At 46.0% G+C, this 26968-nt stretch overlaps 1 protein-coding gene across 3 annotated transcripts in view; it reads right to left on the bottom strand.

Annotated features, from left to right (window-relative positions):
- The window catches only part of LOC141270875 (uncharacterized), a 36934-nt gene extending 11058 nt beyond the window's left edge, over window positions 1-25876 (bottom strand). For all 3 annotated transcript variants that reach the window (XM_073680970.1, XM_073680971.1, XM_073680972.1), the window contains exons 1-6: window positions 25801-25876; window positions 9733-9874; window positions 9425-9604; window positions 9218-9341; window positions 9037-9134; window positions 8748-8838 (exon numbers count right to left, since the gene is read on the bottom strand). In XM_073680970.1, the coding sequence (XP_073537071.1) occupies window positions 8748-8838; window positions 9037-9134; window positions 9218-9341; window positions 9425-9604; window positions 9733-9874; window positions 25801-25826 (661 nt within the window). In that variant the 5' untranslated portion in view covers window positions 25827-25876. The remainder of the gene's footprint in view (window positions 1-8747; window positions 8839-9036; window positions 9135-9217; window positions 9342-9424; window positions 9605-9732; window positions 9875-25800) is intronic.
- Between the last annotated feature and the right edge of the window lie 1092 nt (window positions 25877-26968).

The following is a 26968-nucleotide window of genomic DNA, read 5'->3' as shown; positions in this document are numbered from 1 at the left end:
ATGAAATAATTAAAAAAAAATTGACGTGGGGCTTCGCACTATATTTGTGTCCAGCCAGGTACAGCAGGCAGGAATGGTCTGCCCCCAACCACCAGCTGCCTATTTGTACCTGGTTGGACACAACAATATAGGGAAGCCCTTTTTTTCTTAATTATTCCATGAATTTCATGAAATAATTTAAAAAAAAAATGCGTGGGGCTTCGCCCTATTTTTGTGCCCAGCCAGATACAACTAGGCAGCTGGGGGCTGGAATCCGCAGCGCAGGGAGACCCAAGCTTTCTGGGCCACCCCCGCTGCAAATTGCAGTCCGCAGCCGCCCCAGAAAATGGCGCGTTCATAGAAGCGCCATCTTCTGGCGCTGTACCCAACTCATCCAGGGCCCTGGTGCGGTGGCTCACTGGGTAATAAAGGGGTTAAGGCCAGCTTGGCATTATCAGCTGGCCCTAAGCCCAAAATTCATGGGGTCACGCCAATATTAGACATGACCACCATGAATTTCTAGTAAAGTATTTAAAAAAACACAACACCCAGAATAAAGTCCTTTAATTGAAATAAACACACAATTCTTTATTGTTCTAAATTAAACCATACTTACCACCACGCCCATTCCAGCTGAAGCCAACGATCTCCTGCAATAAAAGTAAAATAATAAAGCAACATCATCCTTACCTTTCCATGGCTCCCACGACAGCTTCAGCTCTGCTACATCGAGATGACAGGCTGGACCGCAGCAGAACGCTGCCATCCATCCTGTCATCCCGCAGACACTGAGAAGAGCAGGCATACTTCCACTCCTCAGTGTCTGGCTGTGACGGCATCCAGATGAGCCGAGGTCATGTCCAATGAACTCAGCTCACCTCATGTACGTCACTGACAGCGTGGGAAAATTCTCCTGCACTCAGCACTTCAGCGTGAGAATTTTCCCACGCTGTCAGTGACGTGCATGAGGTGAGCTGAGTTCATTGGACATGACCTCACCTCATGTATGTCACTGACAGCGTGGGAGAATTCTCACGCTGAAGCGCTGAGTGCAGGAGAATTTTCCCACGCTGTCAGTGACGTGCATGAGGTGAGCTGAGTTCATTGGACATGAACTCGGCTCATCTGGATGACGTCACAGAGAGACACTGAGGAGCGCAAGCATGCCTGCGCTTCTCAGTGTCTGCGGGATGACAGGCTGGATGGCAGCTTTCTGCTGCGGTCCAGCCTGTCATGTCGATGTAGCAGAGCTGGAGCTGTCCTGGGAACCATCGAAAGGTAAGGATGAGGTTGCTTTATTATTTTTCTTTTATTGCAGGAGATCGTTGGCTTCAGCTGGAATGGGCGTGATGGTAAGTATGGTTTAATTTAGAACAATAAAGAATTGTGTCTTTATTTCAATTAAAGGACTTTACTCTGGGTGTTTGTGTTTTCTTTTAACTTTGACTATGGGGTTAGTAATGGGGGTGTCTTATAGACGCCTCTCCATTACTAACCTGGGCTTGATGTCAGCTGGCATTATAAGCTGACATCAACCCCAACCCTATTACCCCCTGCCACCGCACCAGGGCAGCGTGGAAGAGCGAGGCTAAGTGCCAGAATTGGCGCATCCTATGGATGCGCCATTTCTGGGGCGGCTGACGGCTGGTGTTTCTAGCCTGGGAGGGGGCCAATATTCATGGCACCCTTCCTGGGCTATTAATATCAGCCCCCAGCTGTCTGCCTAGCCTGTGCTAGCTATTAAATTAGGGGGGACCCCACGTTATTTTTTTGGGGGGGTTCCCCCATTTTAATAGCTAGTAAAGGCTAGGTATTCAGCTGGGGGCTGATATTAGTAGCCTGGGAAGCTCTGTGGGTATTACCCCCTTCCCAGGCTTCAAACATCTGCCCCAGCTGTCTGCTTAACCTCCGCTAGAGCCTAAAATTAAGGGGAACCCCACGCCAATTTTTTTTTAAATAAATCCTTTATTTTAACACTAAATGACAAGTACAGTAATCAACACTGTCACTGTACTTCATATATATGTGACTGACATGTTTCTATCTATCTAATCTATGTGTGATTCTCTATTCCTTCTATTCTAAATTGTCGGGTACAGATGCTGAATTGCTGGCCGGCTTTCTTAAAGAGACGGTGCATGAAAACACTATTATTTTTTTAAATAAATCCTTTACACTAAATGACAAGTACAGTAAGCAACACTGTCACTGTACTTCATATATATGTGACTGACATGTTTCTATCTATCTAATCTATGTGTGAAGCTCTATTCTTTCTGTTGTAAATTGTCGGGTACCGGTGTATGCCGCTGATGAATTGCCGGCTTTTCATGTCATTCTACATTATTCTTAGTTGTTTTACTTCATGTAGAATTAACCTACAAGGAAAGAAAGGGTTTATTTTCATTCCGATATTTGTGTCCCATTGACTTGCATTGGTTTCCGGTATCGGAATCGGCGATATCCGATACTTTTTGGGTATCGGCCCGATCCAATCCGATACGATATTTCCTGATATCGGAAGGTATCGCTCAACACTAGTGGTGAGAGGTGTTCAAAATAGATTTCACTTCCTATAGTCTAAGAAATATAAGGATAACATCTCTGTAATCCAAAATCCTACAGAATTCATTATTATCTGGTATCCAGAAACCCCTTCTAATGAAGGTAATTTTTCCTGTCCCTTTTCCAGAACAAGGACTAGATCACTATTCCATATCTTTCTAGTTAAAAAACAAACAAACGATGGAACATACAGGATTAAGATGAACTTAATTTCAATCTACTTGTGACATTAGGCTCAGATCAACTTGTGACCCACAGATGATTCGATAGGGAATATAAACAACTATTCTATTAACAGGACAAGAATTTATCATGACAATAGATCTCCAAAGTACATGCAATGAAATCCTCATTCATCTATCAAACCGAAAATTTCTAATATTTAGAATAATCCAAGGTCGATTATTATTGTCATTTTTAGTTTAATGTCCTGCCCTTCAGAATCTCCTTTGGTTGCTTTACGCAAAAAATAAAAACCTAAGCATCATTCCCTACCAATATGCTATGGTGGCTCCCAGATACTCCCAGGAAACCTGGCCTTAGATAATAAGTTAGTGTTCTTCGAACTACCGAGAACTAAAAGCAGTTTGGGAATTCCCAAGAGCTGCCACAGACCTGATTCAAAATGCCCATGTAAAAATATATTCAGAGACAACATGATGACAGTTGCACATCTATGTCATCAAGGGAGCGCAAAACAGAAAAATCTTCAGACACAGTCAGCGAAAAATATTTTCCTGGGCAGAAACAAACCTTCTGTCCGAATCAGCTCTTCTAAAAATGTGGGGACAATGTCGACGTGGATTTCCTTAGACAAAAAGATTTAGATCCTGGGGAATGGAACCTTCACATCAAGTTAATATCCCGGATGCGTTGTCTACTGGAAGTTGATCTGTTTGTCACACAATGAAATACTAAACTTCTTTTCTTCTTTTCCCTAAATCCAAGCGACAGTTCACTGTGAGTGGATGCTCAACTTCACAAATGGACTTCCAGCTTGGCATACGTCTTTCCCCCAATCCCACTTCTTCTGGAGATCTTCCAGAAGATAAGTGTAGGAAGTATGATGTTTAGCCTACTAAAACCAGCTTTAGGCTATGTGCGCACGATGCGTATTTGAAGCAGAAATTGTCTGTGCGTTTCTGCTTCTCCTTGGCAGGCAAAACGCATGTGTTTTTACATGAGTCTTTTACACGTTTTTTGATGCGTTTTTGTACATCAATGAATGATTTTTGGAGTTAAATAAAGTTATTTGGTGGGACATTACTTAAACCTTGGATTACCATCAGAACTGGGGTGAGTATATTGGTTAAATTGAATGATTAAAGAATGTGTCTGTTGTAATTCAAATACAATGTTTGCTTCTTGACTGTTTATTTAACTCTTTACTTTAATTAAGTTTGATCATTAAAAGGTCTGATTGACACCTTGTCATAGTCAAACAAAAGAGCTAGGTGTCAGCTAGTCCCATTCACCCAATCTTCATTTGCATTTCTATTCACGTAATTTATGCGGCTGCTGTGAGCTGCTGTTTTCAGCCTGGGAAGGTGCCATTAGGCAAACATGGTCCTTGGCCATTAATAACATCTCACAGCTGGTTCGTTAGCCACTACACCCCCCCCGATCAGCGCTCAGCAGCGCTTTGGACACAGCTTATTTTTGCTGCATCCAAAATGCGGTGTTCTAATGCCGCACTTTTGTTGTCAGTAAATGTGAATCCACCGCATATAATGACACTTCAATCGGTCAAAATATGCAGCGGAGACTAGCGTGTCCGCTACAGAAATTGACATGCTGCGGGTGAGTTTGGGTACATGGCCACGATCAGGAGCCGCTGCAGGTCTGACGCTGCGTGTTTATACAGCGTCAAACCCCCAGCGTCCAGATGTTACAGCATAGTGGATGGGATCTCTACAGTCATGGCCAAAAGTTTTGAGAATGACTCCAAAATTATATTTTCACATGATCTGCTGGCCTCTGGTTTTTATTAGTGTTTGTCTGATGTTTATATCACATACAGAAATATAATTGCAATCATATTATGAGTACCAATAGGTTATATTGACAGTTAGAATGAGTTAATGCAGCAAGTCAATATTTGCAGTGTTGCCCCTTCTTCTTCAAGACTTCTGTAATTCTCCCTGGCATGCTCTCAATCAACTTTTGGACCAAATCCTGACTGATAGCAGTCCATTCTTGCATAATCAATGCTTGCATTTTGCCAGAATTTGTTGGTTTTTGTTTGTCCACCCGTCTCTTGATGATTGACCAGAAGTTCTCAATGGGATTAAGATCTGGGGAGTTTCCAGGCCATGGACCCAAAATCCCTATGTTTTGTTCCATGAGCCATTTAGTTATCACCTTTGCTTTATGGCAAGGTGCTCCATCATGCTGGAAAAGGCATTGTTGGGCGCCAAACTGCTCTTGGACGGTTGGGAGAAGTTGCTCTTGGAGGACATTCTGGTACCATTCTTTATTCATGGCTGTGTTTTTAGGCAAGACTGTGAGTGAGCCGATTCCCTTGGCTGAGAAGCAACCCCATACATGAATGGTTTCAGGATGCTATACAGTTGGCATGAGACAAGACTGGTGCTAGCCCTCACCTCTTCTTCTCCGAATAAGCTGTTTTCCAGATGTCCCAAACAATCGAAAAGGGGATTCATCAGAGAAAATGACTTTGCCCCAGTCCTCAGCAGTCCACTCCCTGTACCTTTTGCAGAATATCAGTCGGTCCCTGATGTTTTTTTCTGGAGAGAAGTGGCTTCTTTGCTGCCCTCCTTGAAACCAGCCATTGCTCAAAGAGTCTCCGCCTCACAGTGCGTGCAGAAGCACTCACACCAGCCTGCTGCCATTCCTGAGCAAGCTCGGCACTGCTGGTAGTCCGATCCCGCAGCTGAAACAGTTTTAAAATACGGTCCTGGCACTTGCTGGTCTTTCTTGGGCGCCCTGGAGCCTTTTTGACAGCAATGGAAGCTCTCTCCTTGAAGTTCTTGATGATGCGATAGATTGTTGACTGAGGTGCAATCTTTGTAGCTGCGATACTCTTCCCTGTTAGGCCATTTTTGTGCAGTGCAATGATGGCTGCACGTGTTTCTTTAGAGATAACCATGGTTAACTGAAGAGAAACAATGATACCAAGAACCAGCCTCCTTTTAAAGTGTCCAGTGATGTCATTCTTACTTAATCATGACTGATTGATCGCCAGCCCTGTCCTCATCAACACCCACACCTGTGTTAATGGATCAATCACTAAAACGATGTTAGCTGCTCCTTTTAAAGCAGGACTGCAATGATGTTGAAATGTGTTTTGGGGGTTAAAGTTCATTTTCTGGGCAAATATTGACTTTGCAAGTACAGTAATTGCTGTTAAGCTGATCACTCTTTGACATTCAGGAGTATATGCAAATTGCCATTACATAAAATGAAGCAGTAAACTTTGGAAAAATTACTATTTGTCTCATTCTCAATACTTTTGGCCATGACTGTAGAAATCCCATGTCCACTATGCGTGCATCAGAGGCTGCGAATCACCTGTGGACACTGACATGCAGCGTGTCTTTCAGGACCGCAGCATGTCAAATTCTCGTGCAGAGTCGCTAGTCTCCGCAATAGAAATTTGACCACTAGAATGTATTGAATGCAGTAAATCCGCATGGTTCAGTATACACATGTGGATTTACCTGCGTTCAATAGAATGCAACATTTTGGATGCAGCAAAAAATATGAGTCCAAACCGCTGCTACTTCCGGATCGTGGGCACAGAGCCGAAAATTTAAATAAAAAAAATGGCGTGGGCTCCCGCGTCATTTTTATAGCCAGCAGAGGGAAAGCCGACCATTGGGGGCTGATAATAGTAGCCGGGGAAAGGGCCATTAGCCAACAATGCTTCCTGGCTATTAATATCAACCCACAGCTCTTTGTTTAGCCTTTACTGACTAGATTACAGGGGGACCCCAGAAATTTTTTTTACGTGGGGCCCCCCTTTAAAATCTAACCAGCAAAGGCTAAACTAGACAGATGCGGGCTGATATTAATAGCCAAGGAAGGGGCCATGGATACTGGCCCCCTCCGCAGCTAATAACATCACCCCTCAGCCTTCCCAGCAATGGCGCATCCATAAGATGCGCCAAATCTGGTGCTTAGCCTCCGCTCTTCCCACTGCCCTGTAGCGGTGGTGAGTGGTGTAATGGTGTTGGGGTTCACGGCAGCCTTGTATTGGCGGCTGACGTGAAGCCCAGGTTAGTAATGGAGGGCGTTTATAAGAAGCCGCCCCATTACTAACCGAGCAGTAAAATAGTCGCTGCCTTTTCAATAAAAACACGGCCAGAATAAAGTGTTCTAATGAAATAAAACACACACGGTTCTTAAATTTTTTTTATTACATGCCTCAGAGAAGCCCTCGATCTCCTGAAAAAAACGTAAAATAAAAAACAACCATATTTCTCACCTGTCCGCTGTCAACGACGCAGTCCACGATAACTGAGTGTCCCACGACAATTCGTGTCACTGATGTCACTGCTGTAGAAGACCGCAATGTATACTGACAGGGGGGTAAAATCACCCCCTGTCAGTGTACATTGCTGTGAAGGAGGTCACTGGGGTTGATCAGTTGAAAATCAGCCGATCAGCCCCAGTGAGCTTATGATCAGCTGATGGTCACGTGACCATCAGCTGAGCAGTGCCGTCAGTATCAGCTGATGGTCAGGTGACCGCTCAGCTGATACTGATGTCACCGCAGGTCTTGAAAGTACAGTATATTACTGGGAGCGAGCCCGCTCCCAGTAGTATACCGCCAGTCGCCGGGAGGAGAAGATAGCTGCCGGGGGCCACCGGACAGGTGAGTATAGATGTTTATTTTCTGATTTTTACTTTTTTTTCACCGGGTGGTAGCCGACTTGGATGGAAAGACTACGACTCCTTCCATCCACGCCGCTCCCACGTGATCGCGCTAAAAATGGTCCTGCTGCGTTTTGCAACACATCGCATCATGTGCACAGCACATCCGAATTCGCATTGCTATGTATGGCATACCGATTAACAAGCGTTTTCGAGGCCGGAAAAACTCTTTAAAAACGCTACGTGTGAACTTAACCTTAACTTGGAGGAATCTTTCATTCTTCCAGAATTTCTAAAATGTAGAGGTTTTTGGTACGCAGTTATCCTTACAATCCAGTGAAGCAAAAAGAAAATTACCAATTCCTTTTATAACAAGATTTGGAAGATTATTTCTAACTAGGGTGGGTCTAAGCCTCCTGATCTTTTTCATCCTAACACCATAGAGATATTGGAATTCCTTCAAAATGACCTTGTAAAAAGACTAAAACCTAATGCATTAAAAGTTCAGATTTTAGCCTTGAGTTCATATTTTGACAATGACGTAGCCAGTAATCACTGGACTTAAAGATTTACTACAGCTGCCAGTCATATATGTCCTACCTTATTCCTCAACTGACCTTACATTCAGTACTAAAAGGTTTCCTCTTACATCCCTTGCAACCTCTATCTTCCATCAACATTTATTGTACTGGAAAGCTGCCTTTCAGATTGCCATAACCGCAGCCAGAAGAGAAGAGTAAATGCAGGCACTCTGTTCTAGAGATGCGTATCTACCGATTTAGTATCTAATAAGATCCCAAAAGTATACTCCTGAAGTGGAATTCTCAGAAAAGCTCTTGAAGTGCGTTTTACATATGAGCTACTTCTGCTTCAGGAAGACAGAACTTTACATCTAGATCGCACAATACTGCCAAAGGTGGTTTTCAAATACACACGTCAAAAGAAATCATTTTACCTTCCTTCTGCCAGAAACCATCCAAAAAGGAAGAAGAATTCCATTCTCTTGACGCCCGCAGAACTATACTCAAAAATGTAGTTACAAAAACATGATGGAAAGACCAACATCTCATCTAATACTGTGGTCCTAAGAAAGAATAAAGGTTTCAAAAAGCCCTCTAGCCAAATGGATCAAAATGCCATCTATGTAAAAATGGGGGGGGGGGGTCATGGAGAGTTCCTAGAAAACGAATTACCGGTAAGACTAATTCCATTGCGCTCATATTACAATCTGTAAAATGTCAAGGGTTGAATCTAAAGCTGAAAAATCGGAAAGACCAAAAAGAGCTCACAACAAGTAATACAAAATGGTACCAGGCAGAGACTGAGAAGAATCTGTGACTTCTCTGCCTTTAGTGGTTACTACTCACCTGGGTAGTCATATGTAGGAATTTCCACTTTACACCACTCATCACCCCTCACATATGTCTCTGTAGTATTAATATGCGCCAGATCTTTACCCTGAAACAAATATTGTAAAAGTCACAGACAGATGGATAAGTCACATTTATGATCAGCTCTAATCCTGCCATCTCCACCGTTCTCATTACACAAGTATAAAACATATAATACTGGTGGATAAAACAAGACTGAGCACAAGACCTTCACAGCCGTCTACACATCATAGGGGAGATCTCATGACACCTTCTCTCCATCTACCTGATGATCCTGAGGAACATTGGGATTTTCTTGTTCACAGTCCTGTGGAAGAAGAGGACGGGGACAGCTCTCTGGTGTTGTCCTCTTACTAGTTAGAACTGCAGGAAACACATACAGGGACTGAATTAATTCTCTACATACAGATAATTATAGGCCGTGTGTATTTAGTCCTGTCTATTACCTGGTGACGTGAGGGGCTGGGGAGCCTCCATCATGACGTCCTTGTACAGATCTTTGTGTCCTTCTAAATACTCCCACTCCTCCATGGAGAAATAGACAGCAACACCCTGACACCTTATAGGAATCTGACATATACAATGATAACGTCATCCTCCCGATCCCTTCATAGCGTTACTGTATAATATCCCAGCATTCCCAGCAGTGTCACCTCTCCAGTCAGCAGCTCAATCATCTTGTAGGTGAGTTCTAGGATCTTCTGCTCATTGATGTCCTCATGTATCAGGGAATGAGGTGGAGGTCCAGTGATTGGGCTCAGGGTTCTTCCCCATCCCTCAGACACAGGGTTCTGACAGCGCTCACTAGAGGTCTTCTTCACTACTGTGTAATCCTGGTTATGGAGAGACACATTAATAAATCTCACTACAGACATTTCCAGAGTCCTCACCTCTCCAGTTCTCTCCATCTGTTATTCGCATAGATAAGAATGATGTAATTGACGTCATCAGAATCTCTCACCTCTCCAGTAAGCCGGAAGAGGATCTCTAGGGTGAGGTGTAATATCCTCTCCACCATCTTGTCCATGTCCCTATCCATCCTTGATGGGACAATCAGGAAAATTCTCTTACATAGATATCCACTAAAAGGATCCAATAGGAATCTAAATGAAAAGATGAGAAATATAAAATCATAAAAAATACAATTTCTGGAAAAAAGGGGGAACATATGAGGATATATAAAGCAGCTTCTACATATTTAAAGTTGGAGCATGTCACACATTCACATGAATGCTACCACTAATCACGGCCACTGAGGTGTTACCAACATGTATGGCAAAGGAATACTAGGAATACAACCACAAGCTCTATACTTCACCTACAATGACCACATATGTAAGAGCAAAAAAATACATGAACATCGCATTACACTATTTTGTAATAATAACAAGTTGTATGTAGCACATACAACAAGGTTACTACAAAAACCAGTATGGGAACAAATCTGGAATATGGCAGGAGGTTTCCTAAGTCATCATTTATCAAAACATTTTATAGAAACACACGCTGGTACCATTCAAGGGGCATCAGTTTTTGGGGTAGAGAAAGTTAACATAAACTGTAAGGAGGGTGACTACGTAATAAAGAAAATGTCTAGAACTAAATCCAAATGGATTTTTAATTGAGATACTTTAATCCCAAAGGGTTTAACCTGAGAGACACAATGACTTGTATCCCGAGTGTATTATTATTATTTATTATTATAGCGCCATTTATTCCATGGCGCTTTACATGTGAAAAAGGGGGTATACATAGCAAAAAAACAATTACAATAATCTTGAACAAAACGTGACAGCAACTAGTACAGGAGAAGTGAGGACCCTGCCCGCGAGGGCTCACAATCTACGAGGGATGGGTGAGGATACAGTAAGTGAGAGTAGGGCTGGTCATGGAGCGGTATGGTGGAGCGATAGTTAATGCAGGTTGTAGGCTTGTCGGAAGAGGTGGGTCTTCAGGTTCCTTTTGAAGGTTTCCACGGTCAGCGAGAGTCTGATATGTTGGGGTAGAGAGTTCCAGAGTAGGGGGGATGCACAGGAGAAATCTTGTATGCGATTGTGGGAGGAGATAAGAGGGGAGTAGAGAAGGAGATCGTGTGAGGATCGGAGGTTGCGTGCGGGTTTGTACCGGGAGACTAGGTCAGAGATACCGTACAGACCAAAAGTTTGGACACACCTTCTCATTTAAAGATTTTTCTGTATTTTCATGACTATGAAAATTGTACATTCACACTGAAGGCATCAAAACTATGAATTAACACATGTGGAATTATATACTTAACCAAAAAGTGTGAAAAAACTGAAAATAGGTCTTATATTCTAGGTTCTTCAAAGTAGCCACTTTTTGCTTTGATGACTGCTTTGCACACTCTTGGCATTCTCTTGATGAGCTTCAAGAGGTAGTCACAGGAAATGGTTTTCACTTCACAGGTGTGCCCTGTCAGGTTTAATAAGTGGGATTTCTTGCCTTATAAATGGGGTTGGGACCATCAATTGTGTTGTGCAGAAGTCTGTTGGATACACAGCTGATAGTCCTACTGAATAGACTGTTAGAATTTGTATTATGGCAAGAAAAAAGCAGCTAAGTAAAGAAAAACGAGTGGCCATCATTACTTTAAGAAATGAAGATCAGTCAGTCCGAAAAATTGGGAAAACTTTGAAAGTGTCCCCAAGTGCAGTTGCAAAACCAATCAAGCACTACAAAGAAACTGGTTCACATGAGGACCGCCCCAGGAAAGGAAAAACAAGAGTCACCTTTGCTTCTGAGGATAAGTTTATCCGAGTCACCAGCCTCAGAAATCGCAGGTTAACAGCAGCTCAGATTAGAGACCAGGTCAATGTCACACAGAGTTCTAGCAGCAGATACATGTCTTCAACAACTGTTAAGAGGAGACTTTGTGCAGCAGGCCTTCATGGTAAAATAGCTGCTAGGAAACCACTGCTAAGGACAGGCAACAAGCAGAAGAGACTTGTCTGGGCTAAAGAACATAAGGAATGGACATTAGACCAGTGGAAATCTGTGCTTTGGTCTGATGAGTCCAAATTTGAGATCTTTGGTTCCAACCACCGTGTTTTTGTGCGACGCAGAAAAGGTGAACGGATGGACTCTACATGCCTGGTTCCCACCGTGAAGCATGGAGGAGGAGGTGTGATGGTGTGGGGGTGCTTTGCTGGTGACACTGTTGGGGATTTATTCAAAATTAAAGGCATACTGAACCAGCATGGCTACCACAGTATCTTGCAGTGGCATGCTATTCCATCCGGTTTGCGTTTATTTGGACCATCATTTATTTTTCAACAGGACAATGACCCCAAACACACCTGCAGGCTCTGTAAGGGCTATTTGACCAAGAAGGAGAGTAATGGGGTGCTACGCCAGATGACCTGGCCTCCACAGTCACCAGACCTGAACCCAATCGAGATCGTTTGGGGTGAGCTGGACCGCACAGTGAAGGCAAAAGGGCCAACAAGTGCTAAGCATCTCTGGGAACTCCTTCAAGATTGTTGGAAGACCATTTCCGGTTACTACCTCTTGAAGCTCATCAAGAGAATGCCAAGAGTGTGCAAAGCAGTCATCAAAGCAAAAGGTGGCTACTTTGAAGAATCTAGAATATAAGACATATTTTCAGTTGTTTCACACTTCTTTGTTAAGTATATAATTCCACATGTGTTAATTCATAGTTTTGATGCCTTCAGTGTGAATGTACAATTTTCATAGTCATGAAAATACAGAAAAATATTTAAATGAGAAGGTGTGTCCAAACTTTTGGTCTGTACTGTATATGGAGGAGACAAGTTGTGAATGGCTTTGTATGCCATGGTTAGGGTTTTGAACTGGAGTCTGTGGGCAATGGGGAGCCAGTGAAGAGATAGACAGAGAGGAGAGGCCGGGGAATAGCGGGGGGACAGGTGGATTAGTCGGGCAGCAGAGTTTAGGATAGATTGGAGGGGTGCAAGAGTGTTGGAAGGGAGACCACAGAGCAGGAGGTTGCAGTAGTTGAGGTGGGAGATGATGAGGGCGTGCACTAGTGTTTTTGTAGATTCATGGCTGAGGAATTTGCGGATTCGGGAGATATTTTTAATTTGGAGTCGGCAGGACGTGGAAAGGGCTTGGATATGTGGTTTGAAGGAGAGTTCAGAGTCCAGGGTTACCCCAAGGCAGTTAGCTTGATGGACTGGGGAGAGTGGGAAGCCATTGACTATGATGGATAGGTCAGTTGGGGGGGGGGGTTGAATGAGATGGCGGAAAGATGATGAATTCTGTTTTGTCCATGTTAAGTTTTAGAAATCTAGCAGAGAAGAAGGATGAAATAGCGAACAAACATTGTGGGATTTTGGTTAGTAGGGAGGAGATATCGGGTCCAGAGAGGTAGATCTGTGTGTCGTCGGCATAGAGGTGATAATGAAAACCATAAGACTCTATGAGCTGTCCCAGGCCTAAGGTGTAGATGGAGAAGAGTAGGGGTCCTAGAACTGAACCTTGGGGGACACCGACAGATAGGGGGTAAGATGAGGAGGTGGTGTGTGAGTGGGAGACACTGAATGTCCGGTCTGTTAGGTATGAGGAGATCCAGGATAGGGCCAAGTCTGTGATGCCGAGAGATGAGAGAGTCTGGAGTAAGAGGGAATGGTCCACTGTGTCGAAGGCAGATGACAGGTCCAGGAGGAGGAGGACAGAGTAATGTCTCTTGGATTTGGCGGTTAGTAGGTCGTTGGTGACTTTAGTCAGTGCAGATTCAGTAGAATGGTGCGGTCATAAACCAGATTATAGACGGTCGAAGAGTGAGCATGAGGAGAGGTGGGAGGACAGTTCAGAATGGACATGTTGTTCCAGTAGTTTTGAGGCATAGGGGAGAAGTGATATGGGGCAATAGCTAGTCAGAGAGGATGGGTCAAGGGAGGGATTTTTGAGGATGGGTGTGATTGAGGCATGTTTGAAGCAAGAGGGGAAGACACCAGTTATTAGTGACAGGTTGAAAAGGTGGGTAAGGGTTGGGATGAAGATAGTGGTAAGGTTTGGGATGAGATGGGATTGGGTCAAGTTCACAGGTGGTGACGTGTGATTTGGAGAGTAAAGAGGAAAGTTGATCTTCCATAATGGTGGAGAAGGTGGTTATGGAGGAGGAGGATTGAGTAGGTGTGGGGAGGGGCTGTGGGGACTTTAGGCAAAAGCTTTGTCTGATGGTGTCAATCTTCTGGTTGAAGAATGAGGCAAAGTCTTCAGCTGAAATAAGAGGAGAGGGAGGAGGAACTGCTGTTTAGGGTTGTGAGATGGAGGATATGAGAGATGAGAAGTGTGTGTGTGTTTTGCTGCAGTGAGTGTGGACTTGAAGTTAGTGAGGGACTGTTTGAATGCAATGAAGTGCTCATTGGAATGGGACCTTTTCCATCTACGCTTAGCAACCCTGGAGGCACGTTGCAGTTCTTTAGTTAGGCTGGTGTGCCAGGGTTGTCTGTTGATTGTGAGCGCTTTGGTATGTGTGAGGGGGGTGACCGAATTGAGAGCTGCAGCTGTTGTATAAAGTGGCAGCAACATCTGCATCATGTAAGGACCTAATGTCTGTAAGAGGGAGAAGGGATTCAGAGAGTCAGTGTAGGTCAAGGTGTTTAAGATTTCTGCGAGGGTGTGCAAGTTTGTGGAGTGAGGATTGGTGCCCTGGAGAGGAGAGGGTAAAGAATGTAAGTAGGTTGCGGTCAGAAAGAGGGAGAGGAGAGTTAGAGAGTTAGATAGGGAACAGAGGCGGGTGAAGATGACGTCCAGTGTGTGGCCGTCTTGGTGGATGGCTGCGGAAGACCGCCGATTAAAGCCAAAGGAGGAAGTGAGGGATAGAAGCTTAGAGACAGCTGAGAAGGAAGTGTCAATGGGGATGTTGAAGTCACCCATGAGGATAGTGGGGATGTCAACGGAGAGGAAATGAAGTAGCCAGGTAGTGAAGTGATCAAAGAAGGTGGTGGTTGATCCTGGGGGGCGGTAAATGACAGCCACTTGGAGGTAGGAGGGGGAGTAGATGCGCACACAGTGCACCTCAAAAGAGGGGAGAGTAATGGAGGGCAGCAGTGGGATTTAGGTGAAGGTGCAGTTATCTGATAGGAGGAAACTTATTCCTCCACCATGCTTGCCTGTGGGGTGGGGGTGGGGTGGTAATGGTGGAATCCACCATACAAAAGTGCAGTAGGAGAGGCCGTGTCGGAAGGGGAGAGCCAGGTTTCAGTGATGCCGAGGAAGGAAAGCTTGTTAGTGATGAAGAGATTGTGAACGTAGGAAAGTTTGTTGCAGACGGAGCTTGCAGTGTAGAGGGTGTTTGCACTACACTGTGTTCCAAATTATTATGCAAATAATATTTTCTCAGATTTTCCCAAATTACCTATATGAATTGCAGTCATTGTAATTTTCCAGTCAAATAACTATTAGAGTACAATTGAAAGGTTTTTGTACAAACTGCCTATGATAACAGTATATTTTTAAAAAAATAAAAAACTCAAACTGCACTCAAAATGCATGTTCCAAATTATTATGCACAGCAGAGTTTTCAACCTTTTCATTTTAATAAAGAACAAAAAAATGGTCATTTTTGAAATTATAAGCATTAGCAGGTTATTACAAATTGAAATCAAACAGTTTTCAACTCAAAACTTTATTCTAGGTGATGTAACATTTGCACATAGGACCGCTTGTTCGAAAGGAGCTTCTGAACTCTCTCGTCCATTGAATTTGTCAGGTTTTGGATGGTTTCTGCTTTAATTGTTTTGCATGAGGACAGAATACCCTCCCAGAGCTGTTGCTTAGATGTGAACTGCCTCCCGCCATCATAGACACTCCTTTTGATGATGCTCCAGAGGTTCTCAATGAGGTTGAGGTCAGGGGAGCATGGGTGCCACACCATAAGTTTGTCCCCTTTTATGCCCATAGCAGCCAGAGGTGCAGATGTGTTATGTGCAGCATGAGACGGGGCATTATCATGCATGAAAATGATCTTGCTGCAGAATGCACGGTTCTTCTTCTTGAACCATGGAAGGAAGTACTGTTTGAGAAACTCAACATACATTATGGAGTTCATATTTACCCCTTCAGGGATCCTAAAAGGGCCGACAATCTCTCTCCCCATGATTCCAGCCCAAAACATTACTCCACCTCCTCCTTGTTAGCGCCGTAGCCGTGTTTGCATGGGGTGTCCATCAACCAGCCATCCTCCACTCCATCCATCTGGACCATCGAGATCATTTCATGCATGATAATGCCCCGTCTCATGCTGCACATAACACATCTGCATCTCTGGCTGCTATGGGCTTAAAAGGGGACAAACTTATGGTGTGGCACCCATGCTCCCCTGACCTCAACCCCATTGAGAACCTCTGGAGCATCATCAAAAGGAGTGTCTATGATGGCGGGAGGCAGTTCACATCTAAGCAACAGCTCTGGGAGGGTATTCTGTCCTCATGCAAAACAATTGGAAGCAGAAACCATCTAAAACCTGACAAATTCAATGGACGAGAGAGTTCAGAAGCTCCTTTCGAACAAGCAGTCCTATGTGCAAATGTAACATCACCTAGAATAAAGTTTTGAATTGAAAACTGTTTGATTTCAGTTTGTAATAACCTGCTAATGCTTATAATTTAAAAAATGACCATTTTTTTGTTCTTTATTAAAATGAAAAGGTTGAAAACTCTGCTGTGCATAATAATTTGGAACATGCATTTTGAGTGCAGTTTGAGTTTTTCATTTTTTTAAAAAAATATACTGTTATCATAGGCAGTTTGTACAAAAACCTTTCAATTGTACTTTAATAGTTATTTGACTGGAAAATTACAATGACTGCAATTCATATAGGTAATTTGGGAAAATCTGAGAAAATATTATTTGCATAATAATTTGGAACACAGTGTATACTTCTATTTTCCAATTTAGTTTTAAACTATTTATAATAAAGTAAAAGCCTATCCTAAAATGTTTATATTAAAGGGAACCTGTCATGTAAAATAACGCTATTAACCTGCAGGTTAATAGTGTTCTGACACCGTGCGGTGCCAGCACCGAAAGCCCCACTGTCGGCGCTGAAAGCTCTGCTGCCGGAACTGAAAGTCATGCCGCCAGGAAGAAATTAATTTTACTTCTCCCAGCAGCTTTCGCCTTCCAGTCATAGGGGTGGCAATGTGCCTTCTGTTAGTCAGTGCAGAGGGCACGGTTAAAGCCTCCGCTCTCTATACACTGAGTTTTGATTAATACCGTGCTGGTACCATCCCTATGACTAGAAGCCAAATGCTGACGGAGGCAATAAAGTTAATTTCCTCCCAGCGGCAGGGCTCTCAGTGCGGGTCAGAATGCTATTAATCTGCAGATTAACCCCATATCTGCAGGTTAATAGAGTTATTCTACATGACCGGTTCCCATTAAGTAAAGCATGGTAAATGTTATTACGCATTATAATGAAAATTTAGATTAAAAGTAATATAGCAATTGTAGGGCTGAAACCTCTAGTTGGGTGTCAGGGGCTCACAGAGACGACACCGGGGAGATCACACAATATCTCACCGTTGCCGTCTGTCAGGATTTCATCAGGGATTCGCGAGCACACGAACCCGACTACTCACTATTTAGGTATCGGCAAGTGACCAGTGAGCGTATGGCGCCACACCTCCGGATTCCAACGCGTGGAATATGTGTACACACCCCGTACGGTCACTGTCAGCTTCACGATAGCCCAATTACTATTATTCTCTACTACCACCGGCCAAGTTTGAACTATAATACAGGCCTGGCCGGACGCCTGCTTTCTGGCAGCATATATTGCTTTGGAGGAGGGAACGATTACAGAGCAAAAGAAACAGAGCTATTAAATTTTATATTTAATCCAAAAGGGAGGCGGTGTTTAGGAAAAATATACAAAGATTTTACAAATGGACATTTACAGTACAGAATAGACAGTTACATAAAATAAACAGGATTACAGAAGAAACTTACTATAGAGTTCGCACAGACGAATCAGTATAGCTGGAGGAGGGGCTCCCCGATTTGATTTGAGCGTTATCAAACGCGATCCGTTGCTTATAGTATCTATACCCCCCTGTCAATGCATGCTCATCTATCCTCCATGCATCCTTTTATGCCTAAGGGGAGACCGGCCCACAAACCCCCTGTGCTGACATCACGGGGACTGGTCTCCAGCCTGCACATTTTATTTAAGATCTCTGGTTTTTGGGATAACTTATCGCTGGTTGATCACAGAAGCCAAAAAGTGATACCATTTTTTCTATTATGATTTTACCTTCTGTAAGGCGGCGGTGTACACACCGTGCAGTAACTGAGGCAGTGACCCAAGCAAGTCCAACATAAACAGCTTTTATTCAGCAACTCACGGTTAAACAGAAAGTCCTCCGGTTCGCAGCTGGGTTAACATGAGTCCATAAACAACGGTTGCCGGGGACAACGGCCACACAGGGCCTCTCAGAGCCTGACAGGTGCAGTGCCTTCCTAGGCGGTGGTTCAGCCACACTCAGTCCTGCTGAGCTAACCTGCTGTGCTCCTAGCAGGTTGCAACATAGAACAACACTAAACCTTAGTGAAGGAGTTTTAAAGGACCTGTGGCAAGAGCCACTGGAAAATCCAGGTTGGAGGGAGGAGGCCGCCCCACTGCCTCCTGTGACCTCCTCCAAGAAATGAAGGCCCTGCCGGGTTTTACTTAATCTGCCTTAGCCAGGTAGTCTGACCAGGTGATTGCTCACCTTCATTCCTGCATTGCAGCCGCAGGTGAGTCTGTGACTGCAATGCACTCCAATGGATTTAATAGGTCTCTGTACACATTCTGGGGGATATATAACATCCCTCGTATACGACTCCGGTCACTGCCTCACATATCCCCCCCCCCTCTGTTCAAACTTGTGGAGTTGAACATTTGCCACCATACAGGGTGCCCGGGACAGGGCATCCGCGTTTCCCTGCGACTTCCCAGGGCGATGTTCTACCGAGAAACTGAAATTTTGCAGTGACAGGAACCACCTGGTGACTCGCGCATTCCTCTCCTTGGCATTTCTCATCCATACCAAGGGTGAGTGGTCCGTCACCAAGCGGAACTGACGCCCGAGTAAATAATAGCGTAGTGATTCCAAGGCCCACTTAATAGCCAAACACTCCTTCTCTACCACGCTATAGTTTTTCTCTGCCGGGACAAGTTTTCTACTCAAGTAGGTGACCGGGTGCTCTTCACCATTCACTTTTTGTGACAATACCGCTCCTAGGCCTAACTCCGAGGCATCTGTCTGTACAATGAAGGTTTCCTTGAAGTTGGGGCTGATGAGGACCGGTTGTCCACACAGGGCCAACTTCATGGACTGAAAAGCTTCCTCTGCCTTAGGGTTCCACTGAACCATTACCGATTTTTTTCCTTTCAAGAGATCAGTCAGGGCTGCCGTTCGCCCAGCAAAATTAGGTATAAACCGGCGGTAATACCCAAGGATGCCAAGGAACTCCCTCACCTGCTTTGTACTTGACGGTTTAGGCCAGTTTTTTATGGCCTCAACTTTATTGATTTGGGGCTTAATAGCTCCTCGGCCTATCACATACCCCAAGTATCGGGCTTCCTCTAGCCCTATCGCACATTTTTTTGGGATTTGCCGTTAACCCCACAGCTCTGAGAGAATCCAGAACCGCTTGTACCTGGGATATGTGCGTATGCCAGTCAGTGCTAAAGATGATAATGTCATCTAAATAGGCGGACGCATACTCCTGATGGGGCTTAAGCACTATGTCCATCAGCCTCTGGAATGTAACCGGGGCCCCATGTAACCCAAAAGGTAAGACCACATAGTGGTATAGACCCTCTGGAGTTACGAAGGCGGTCTTTTCCTTCGCCGAATCTGTGAGGGGTACCTGCCAGTAACCCTTGGTGAGATTGAGCGTGGTAAAGTATTGGGCCTGCCCCAGTCTCTCAATCAGCTCGTCCACCCTGGGCATTGGATAAAGGTCAAACTTTGACACTTCATTCAATTTCCGGAAATCGTTATAGAAGCGTAATGATCCGTCTGGTTTTGGAATCAATACGATGGGGCTAGCCCACTCACTCCGTGATTCCTCTATGACGCCTAGCTGAAGCATTTGTTTTACGTCAGCCGTGATGGCTTGCCTCCGGGCCTCGGGTACCCGGTACGGTCTTATTCGTACCCTTACGCCAGGTTCGGTGACAATGTCATGTTGGATAACCGTAGTCCTACCTGGTAGCTCTGAGAACACGTCGTTATTGTGCTGCACCAGCAAGCGAGCCTCCCGTCGCTGCTGTTTAGTGAGGGCACCATTTATCCTGACCTCCCCCTCGGATGCTTCCCTGGCTAAAGGTAGAGAACTCTCTGGTGATATGCGCGGAGTGACGTCTGTAACTAAACACTCTCGATCTTTCCAAGGTTTTAACAGGTTTACATGGTAAAGCTGCTCAGGTTTCCTCCTTCCGGGCTGATACACCCGGTAATTTACCTCCCCCACTTTTTCTCGAATCTCATATGGTCCTTGCCACTTGGCCATGAACTTACTCTCGGCTGTGGGTACCAGTACTAACACCCGATCACCCTTGTTAAAAGTTCTGACTCTGGCTCTTTTATTATATGTGCGCCTCTGAGCTGCCTGGGCATCTAATAGATGCTCTTTCACGATGGGCATGACCGCCGCGATCCGGTCCTGCATACTAGCCACGTGTTCAATTATACTCCTATGCGGAGTTGGCTCTTGTTCCCATGTCTCTTTGGCTACGTCCAACAGACCCCTAGGGTGTCTGCCGTACAATAACTCAAAGGGAGAGAACCCTGTGGAAGCCTGGGGTACCTCACGGACGGCGAACATCAAATAGGGTAACAACATGTCCCAATCCCTTCCATCCTTAGAAACCACCTTTTTTAACATGGACTTGAGGGTTTTATTGAACCGTTCTACTAGCCCGTCGGTTTGAGGGTGGTACACTGAGGTGCGCAATTGTTTAATTTTTAGCAATTTGCATAGTTCCCTTGTCACTTTGGACATAAAGGGGGTCCCCTGATCCGTCAGGATCTCCTTGGGGAGTCCAAGGCGACAGAACATGGCAAACAGCTCCCGTGCAATCAGTTTTGCCGAGGTGTGGCGTAGTGGTATAGCTTCCGGGTACCGAGTGGCATAGTCGACGACTACCAGTATATGTTGGTGTCCACGGGCGGATTTTACAATGGGTCCAACCAAATCCATTGCAATCCGTTCAAAAGGCACCTCTATCACTGGCAGAGGTACTAATGGGCTACGGAAACTTGCAGTGGGTGAGGTTAACTGACATTCGGGGCAGGATTCGCAATACCTTTTGACTTCCGCGTAAACCCCAGGCCAAAAGAACCGCTGTAAGATATGGTCTAGCGTCTTTTTCACCCCTAAGTGTCCACCCAGCAGGTGTGAGTGTGCCATCTCCAGAATCTCTCGACGGTAAGACTGAGGTGCCACTAACTGTTCTACAACCTCGTCCCTGATCTTATCTGTCCTGTAGAGTAACTCACCGTTGATTACCATGCGTGGAAATACAGTATCTGCACCGGGCTGTTGAGCTACGCCATTTATCTCTAACACCCTTTCCCGCGCCTGAGTCAGGGTGGGATCCCGTAGCTGAGCTGTCCCAAACGTGCCCCGGGACACTTTCAGCTCGGGGATCGATGGGGTGTCCTCGACCTCTCCTGCCAACACCTCTAAGGGAAACCTATCGGGGTCACACTCTGTCCCTAGGTTGGACGCCCCTACGGCAGGTTCATCGGGCACAGCGTCTGAAATACATTTTACCGGGGGAGAGTGGATTTTGTTTTTCCACAGAGTCCAGAACAGGGGCAAGTCTCTTCCCAACACAGTCCCATAGGGAAGAGTTTTTACCACTCCCACCACATGTTTTATGTCTCCACATGGCGTGGACAAAACTATCTCTGCAGTTGGGTACTCTCGGAGGACCCCATGGATACACACAACCCCGACTGGCCGTCTACTGGGGTTGTCTCCTGCCACCAGCGACCCATGTACCAGAGTCACGAGGCTCCCTGAGTCCAGGAGGGCCTCCGTGGGGTACCCATTAACCAGTACCTGGCATAGTTGGAGTTCACTGACCCGGGATTCGGCGCTCGCTGTGCAGACGGTCTGGGCGTACATTGAGACCCGGCGGCTATATCCGCAGTCCATGGGTTCTGTAGTCAGGGGACAATTAGCAATCACATGTCCCGGCCCCTGACACCGCCAGCACCTAAGGGTGGAGGTACTGTTAGGTCTTATGGCAGTTTGGGAGGGAACCAGTCTCCTGCCGCTCTCACTCCGGGGTTCCCCTTCAGCACGGGCACGGTGCTGACTGTCCCCAGCAGAGGGACGCGACCCCTTTCCCGACTCCTGGGTTGGCAGGGATCGGCGTGACAGCCGAGAGGGGGCGGAGTCTCGAATGAAGTCCTGAGTAGCCGAGTAGCGCTCGACCAAACTGACCACCTGGTCGAGGGTGCCGGGGTCCCCTTGCCCCACCCAAAGTTGGATAGCGACTGGCAGAGTCCTCACCAGCCGGTCAACCACCACCCTCTCCATTATCTGGGCTGGGGACAAAGTCTCAGGTTGGAGCCACCGCTTTACCAGCTGCAGGAGGTCATAAGCCTGAGACCGGACAGGTTGGGTCTCCACATAGGCCCACGAAAACACACGCTGAGCCCTCACGTATGTATTGACCCCCAGCCGGGCAAGGATCTCACCTTTGAGCCTCTGGTAGTCCCGGGCATCCTCCTGACTGAGGTCGAAACAGGCCTTCTGGGCATCGCCAACCAAAAACGGAGCCACCACTTCCGCCCACTGGTCGGCTGGTAGGTTTTCCTGCTCGGCTGTGCGTTCGTAGATGGTAAGGAAGGCTTCCACATCGTCCTCCGGTCCCATCTTCCTCAACGCTGATCGAACCTTGTCCCGGGCGTCTCGACGTTCCGGGGCTGATGCGGTCGGTGTCTCCCGCAAGGCAGCAATCTGTTGCATCATCAGTTCATTTGTTTTTTTGCTGCTGCTGGTACAGTAGCTGCTGCTGCTGATTGTGCTGCTGTTCCCGCTCCTGCTGTTGCCGTTGGAGACTCAGATGCTGCTGTTCCCGCTTCTGCTGTTGCCGTTGGAGACTCAGGTGCTGCTCCTGCTGTTGCCGCTGAGACTGCAGCAACTGCTGCTGGGCGAGTGCGAGCTGCTTTAATAGCTCCTCCATTTTGTCCATTGGGTGGAACTGAAAGGTGGCAGGCCGGATTGTGGTCATGCAGCGGCCGGTGGGGTATGCCTCAGTCACTATGCCCGCATTCTCCACCAAGCTGTAAGGCGGCGGTGTACACACCGTGCAGTAACTGAGGCAGTGACCCAAGCAAGTCCAACATAAACAGCTTTTATTCAGCAACTCACGGTTAAACAGAAAGTCCTCCGGTTCGCAGCCGAGTTAGCATGAGTCCATAAACAACGGTTGCCGGGGACAATGGCCACGCAGGGCCTCTCAGAGCCTGACAGGTGCAGTGCCTTCCTAAGCGGTGGTTCAGCCACACTCCGTCCTGCTGAGCTAACCTGCTGTGCTCCTAGCAGGTTGCAACATAGAACAACACTAAACCTTAGTGAAGGAGTTTTAAAGGACCTGTGGCAAGAGCCACTGGAAAATCCGGGTTGGAGGGAGGAGGCCGCCCCACTGCCTCCTGTGACCTCCTCCAAGAAATGAAGGCCCTGCCGGATTTTACTTAATCTGCCTTAGCCAGGTAGTCTGACCAGGTGATTGCTCACCTTCATTCCTGCATTGCAGCCGCAGCTGTGTCTGTGACTGCAATGCACTCCAATGGATTTGATAGGTCTCTGTACACATTCTGGGGGATATATAACGTCCCTCGTATACGACTCCGGTCACTGCCTCACACTTCATTTAGAGACCACACATGGCGTGGTTGTGATCTGTTATTTTGTTACTTTTGCGCTACAACCCCCGGAGGAGATTTCGGCTATGAAAAAATAAGCATCTTGTCTCTTGGCTGACGCTGCCACTAAAAATATGGGTCCGATTATTAGCAGAGTTATGGGACTTCCAATATTTCATATTTCATATCGGCTCCGGACATCCTGGAGCTTGTGCTAAACCCCTTTTAAGCCTAAACAAGCTATTTCCTATTTCCTTCCATCTCTGCCCCTATGCTGGAGGTGTCTATTTCGCAGATATGTGTTTAATTCTCCCCTGCCTCTGCTAGGGAGAAAGACTCTTGCATTTTAATTAGGTTATAGCTTTACAGTCACTTCTGCTGTAGGTGATAATTTGCAGAGCGACGGATGCTGGACTCTCAGCTCTCCTCTTGTGACAAATGATGGATAAGGGAGGGGTGAAGAGGGGTTTGGGTGAAATGGTTAATATTTTCTTAATATCTCCCTGACATAGGGTTTAGGTGGAATAACAGGTTGAACTCTACCAGAACGTGTGAAATTATTTAACCCTGAGTGAATCCAATTATCCGAGCAAGAAAACCGGCATTTCCAAAACACGTAGGAAAATTCCTGGTCTACCTCAGCATTAATAGTGAAGAAAAACTGGAAAAGAAAGTAAGCGCAATAGGGTCTTATCTGATATAAGAGGAACTCAGGGTGCTGGGAATTGCTCACCTGATCCGAAGAGAAAAGAACAATGGAGAAGTAGGGTTCAATGTGCTGCTGATGGTAACTGATGGATGAAAACAGGAGACCAAGGATATTTCTATGTGGTTTATTGTCAACGTGTTTCAAAGTTATTCAACATCTTCATCAGTCACTTGTGGTTTGTCCTGATGAAGAAGTTGGATAACTTTGAAATGTGTTGACAGTAAACTACATAGAAATATCATTGGTCTTCTGTTTTCATCCATCGGTTACCATCGGCAGCGCAGTGAAACCTACAACCCCTGGCAAACATTATGGAATCACCGGGTTCGGAGAATGTTCATTCAGTTGTTTAATGTTGTTGAAAAAAAAGCAGATCACAGACATAGCACAAAACTAAAGTCATTTCAAATGGCAACTTTAGGGCTTTAAGAAACACTAAAAGAAATCAAGATAAGAAATGTGGAACTCAGTAAGGGTAATTTTTTTCAGACCAAGCAGAGGGAAAAAATTCTGGAATTTCTCCATTGTTCTTTTCAGCATTAATAGTGACATCACTGCAACCCATGGACTATTAGTTGCGAAAGTTAAAGGTGACTCATCATCTATTTCATGCTGCCCAAACCAGGGGCCGGACAAATCAGATCCAGGCTTCACAGTTGCAGCCAGATATAGTTTTCTCTGAAACGCTCCACATTGCAATTATTACCTGAGATACTGTATTTGGTCTTGTAAATTATAATAAATTCTGATGAAAACTTGTATTTTCTGGATCATTTATTTTCTTACACTTCTATGAGCTTAGCCCAAGTGTGAGTGGTGGGCTCTTATTGAGAGAGAGGTGATATGGGGGGGGGGGGGGGGTGTTGGAAGGGGGCCCCTAAATGACTTAAGGAACCCCACCACACATAACCCCCCCTTAATGAATGGAGGCCCAACATGCTCACATTAATATCTATACACATACTATATATGGGTATATACACACACATTCACATACAAAAAAGTGAGTACAGTGAAAATATGGTCAACTCAGTATAACTAAAGCCTACAGGCACCTTCCTCCCCCATCCGCACCTCACACACCACCATGTGTGGCCCCACAGTGGAGAAGACCGAAACCTCTGGTGAGATGAGGAGCGAAGGATGTGGTGGTGGGGGTACAAGGAGTTTTATTAAGGTAGCCCTGGAGCCCATAATGGAGCTGTAAGAGCTGCCATAAATGACGCTGCAGACTTCATCCGATGGTCTGTGCTCCAAACCGACAGCAAGAGCGTCAGAGATTTGGGCCACCATTGGAATCTCCAGAAGACCAGTACAATGATGGCGGTAGCTGTTAAAGCCCCTGCACTGCCCCAATGATGCTCTGGTCGCGAAAGCTCAAATTATCTCCGGTACTGAAGGGGTTAATGCCCCCTGCGCCCAGTAATGGGGTCTCTCCACATACCTCCACCTGCAGAGCCGCCACCACATATATGGCTGTTCTGTGCGCACAGGACCTGTGATGAGGTCACAGGAGGGGAGGAGTCAGGGGTCACATGATCAGGGGCCTCAGTGGATGCAGGACTCTGCTGTGCTGGTTGTCATGGTGCTGGATGAGCTGAAGTTTATGTGTGGGGTCAGGAGGGGTTTACAGTGTGGATGTAGGAGAGCCGCGTGTGTACGAGGTGTACGGAGCAGAGCCGTGCGTGTACGAGGTGTACGGAGCGGAGCCGCGCGTGTAAGAGTTGTACGGAGTGGAGCCGCGCGTGTACGAGGTGTACGGAGCGGAGCCGTGTGTGGACGAGGTGTACGGAGCGGAGCCGCGCGTGTATGAGGTGTACGGAGCGCAGCCGCGCGTGTAAGAGGTGTACGGAGCGCAGCCGCGCGTGTACGAGGTGTACGGAGCAGAGCCGCGCGTGTACGAGGTGTACGGAGCGGAGCCGCGCGTGTACGAGGTGTACGGAGCGGAGCCTCGTGTGTACGAGGTGTACGGAGCAGAGCCGCGTGTGTGCGAGGTGTACGGAGCGGAGCCGCGTGTGTACGAGGTGTACGAAGCGGAGCCGCGTGTGTACGAGGTGTACGGAGTGGAGCCGCGCGTGTACGAGGTGTGTGGAGTGGAGCCGCGTGTGTGGAGTGGAGCCACGTGTGTGTATGATGTGTACGGAGCGGAGCCATGTGTGTAAGATGTATACGGAGCAAATCCTTGCGTATACAACATGAGCGGAGCTGTGTGTACGACGTGTATAGATTAGCAGAGTAATTAGATGCAAATTTACATGGTATAGATTTAGAGCCCTGTCAGTGTGTAGCCCAGCACAGTGGTCTTGTGCAAGCCTAGATAGGTTCACCAGCGTCTTCTCCGCCGTTATCTTGATAATATCCAGCCATCCAGTTGCTGATCTTCCTCTTCGCCTTGTTCCTTTTATTCTTCCAATCCTGATGTCGTTCTCCAGTGATTACTCTCTTCATATGATGTGTCCAAAGTAGGCAAGTCATAGTATGGTGATCCTTGCTTCGAGTGACATGTCTGGCTTGATTTGTCCCAAAATTGAACTGTGCGTTCTTCTTGCCATCCATGGTATTGATAACACACTTCTCCAGCACCACATTTCAAAGCCGTTGATTCTTCTTCT

The sequence above is a fragment of the Phyllobates terribilis genome, unplaced genomic scaffold (genome assembly GCF_046119375.1).
Source record: "Phyllobates terribilis strain yellow unplaced genomic scaffold, ASM4611937v1 Scaffold_5__5_contigs__length_657084704, whole genome shotgun sequence".
In the NCBI taxonomy this organism is placed as follows: Eukaryota; Metazoa; Chordata; class Amphibia; order Anura; family Dendrobatidae; genus Phyllobates; species Phyllobates terribilis.
This window is presented reverse-complemented; position numbering and strand designations above follow the sequence as displayed.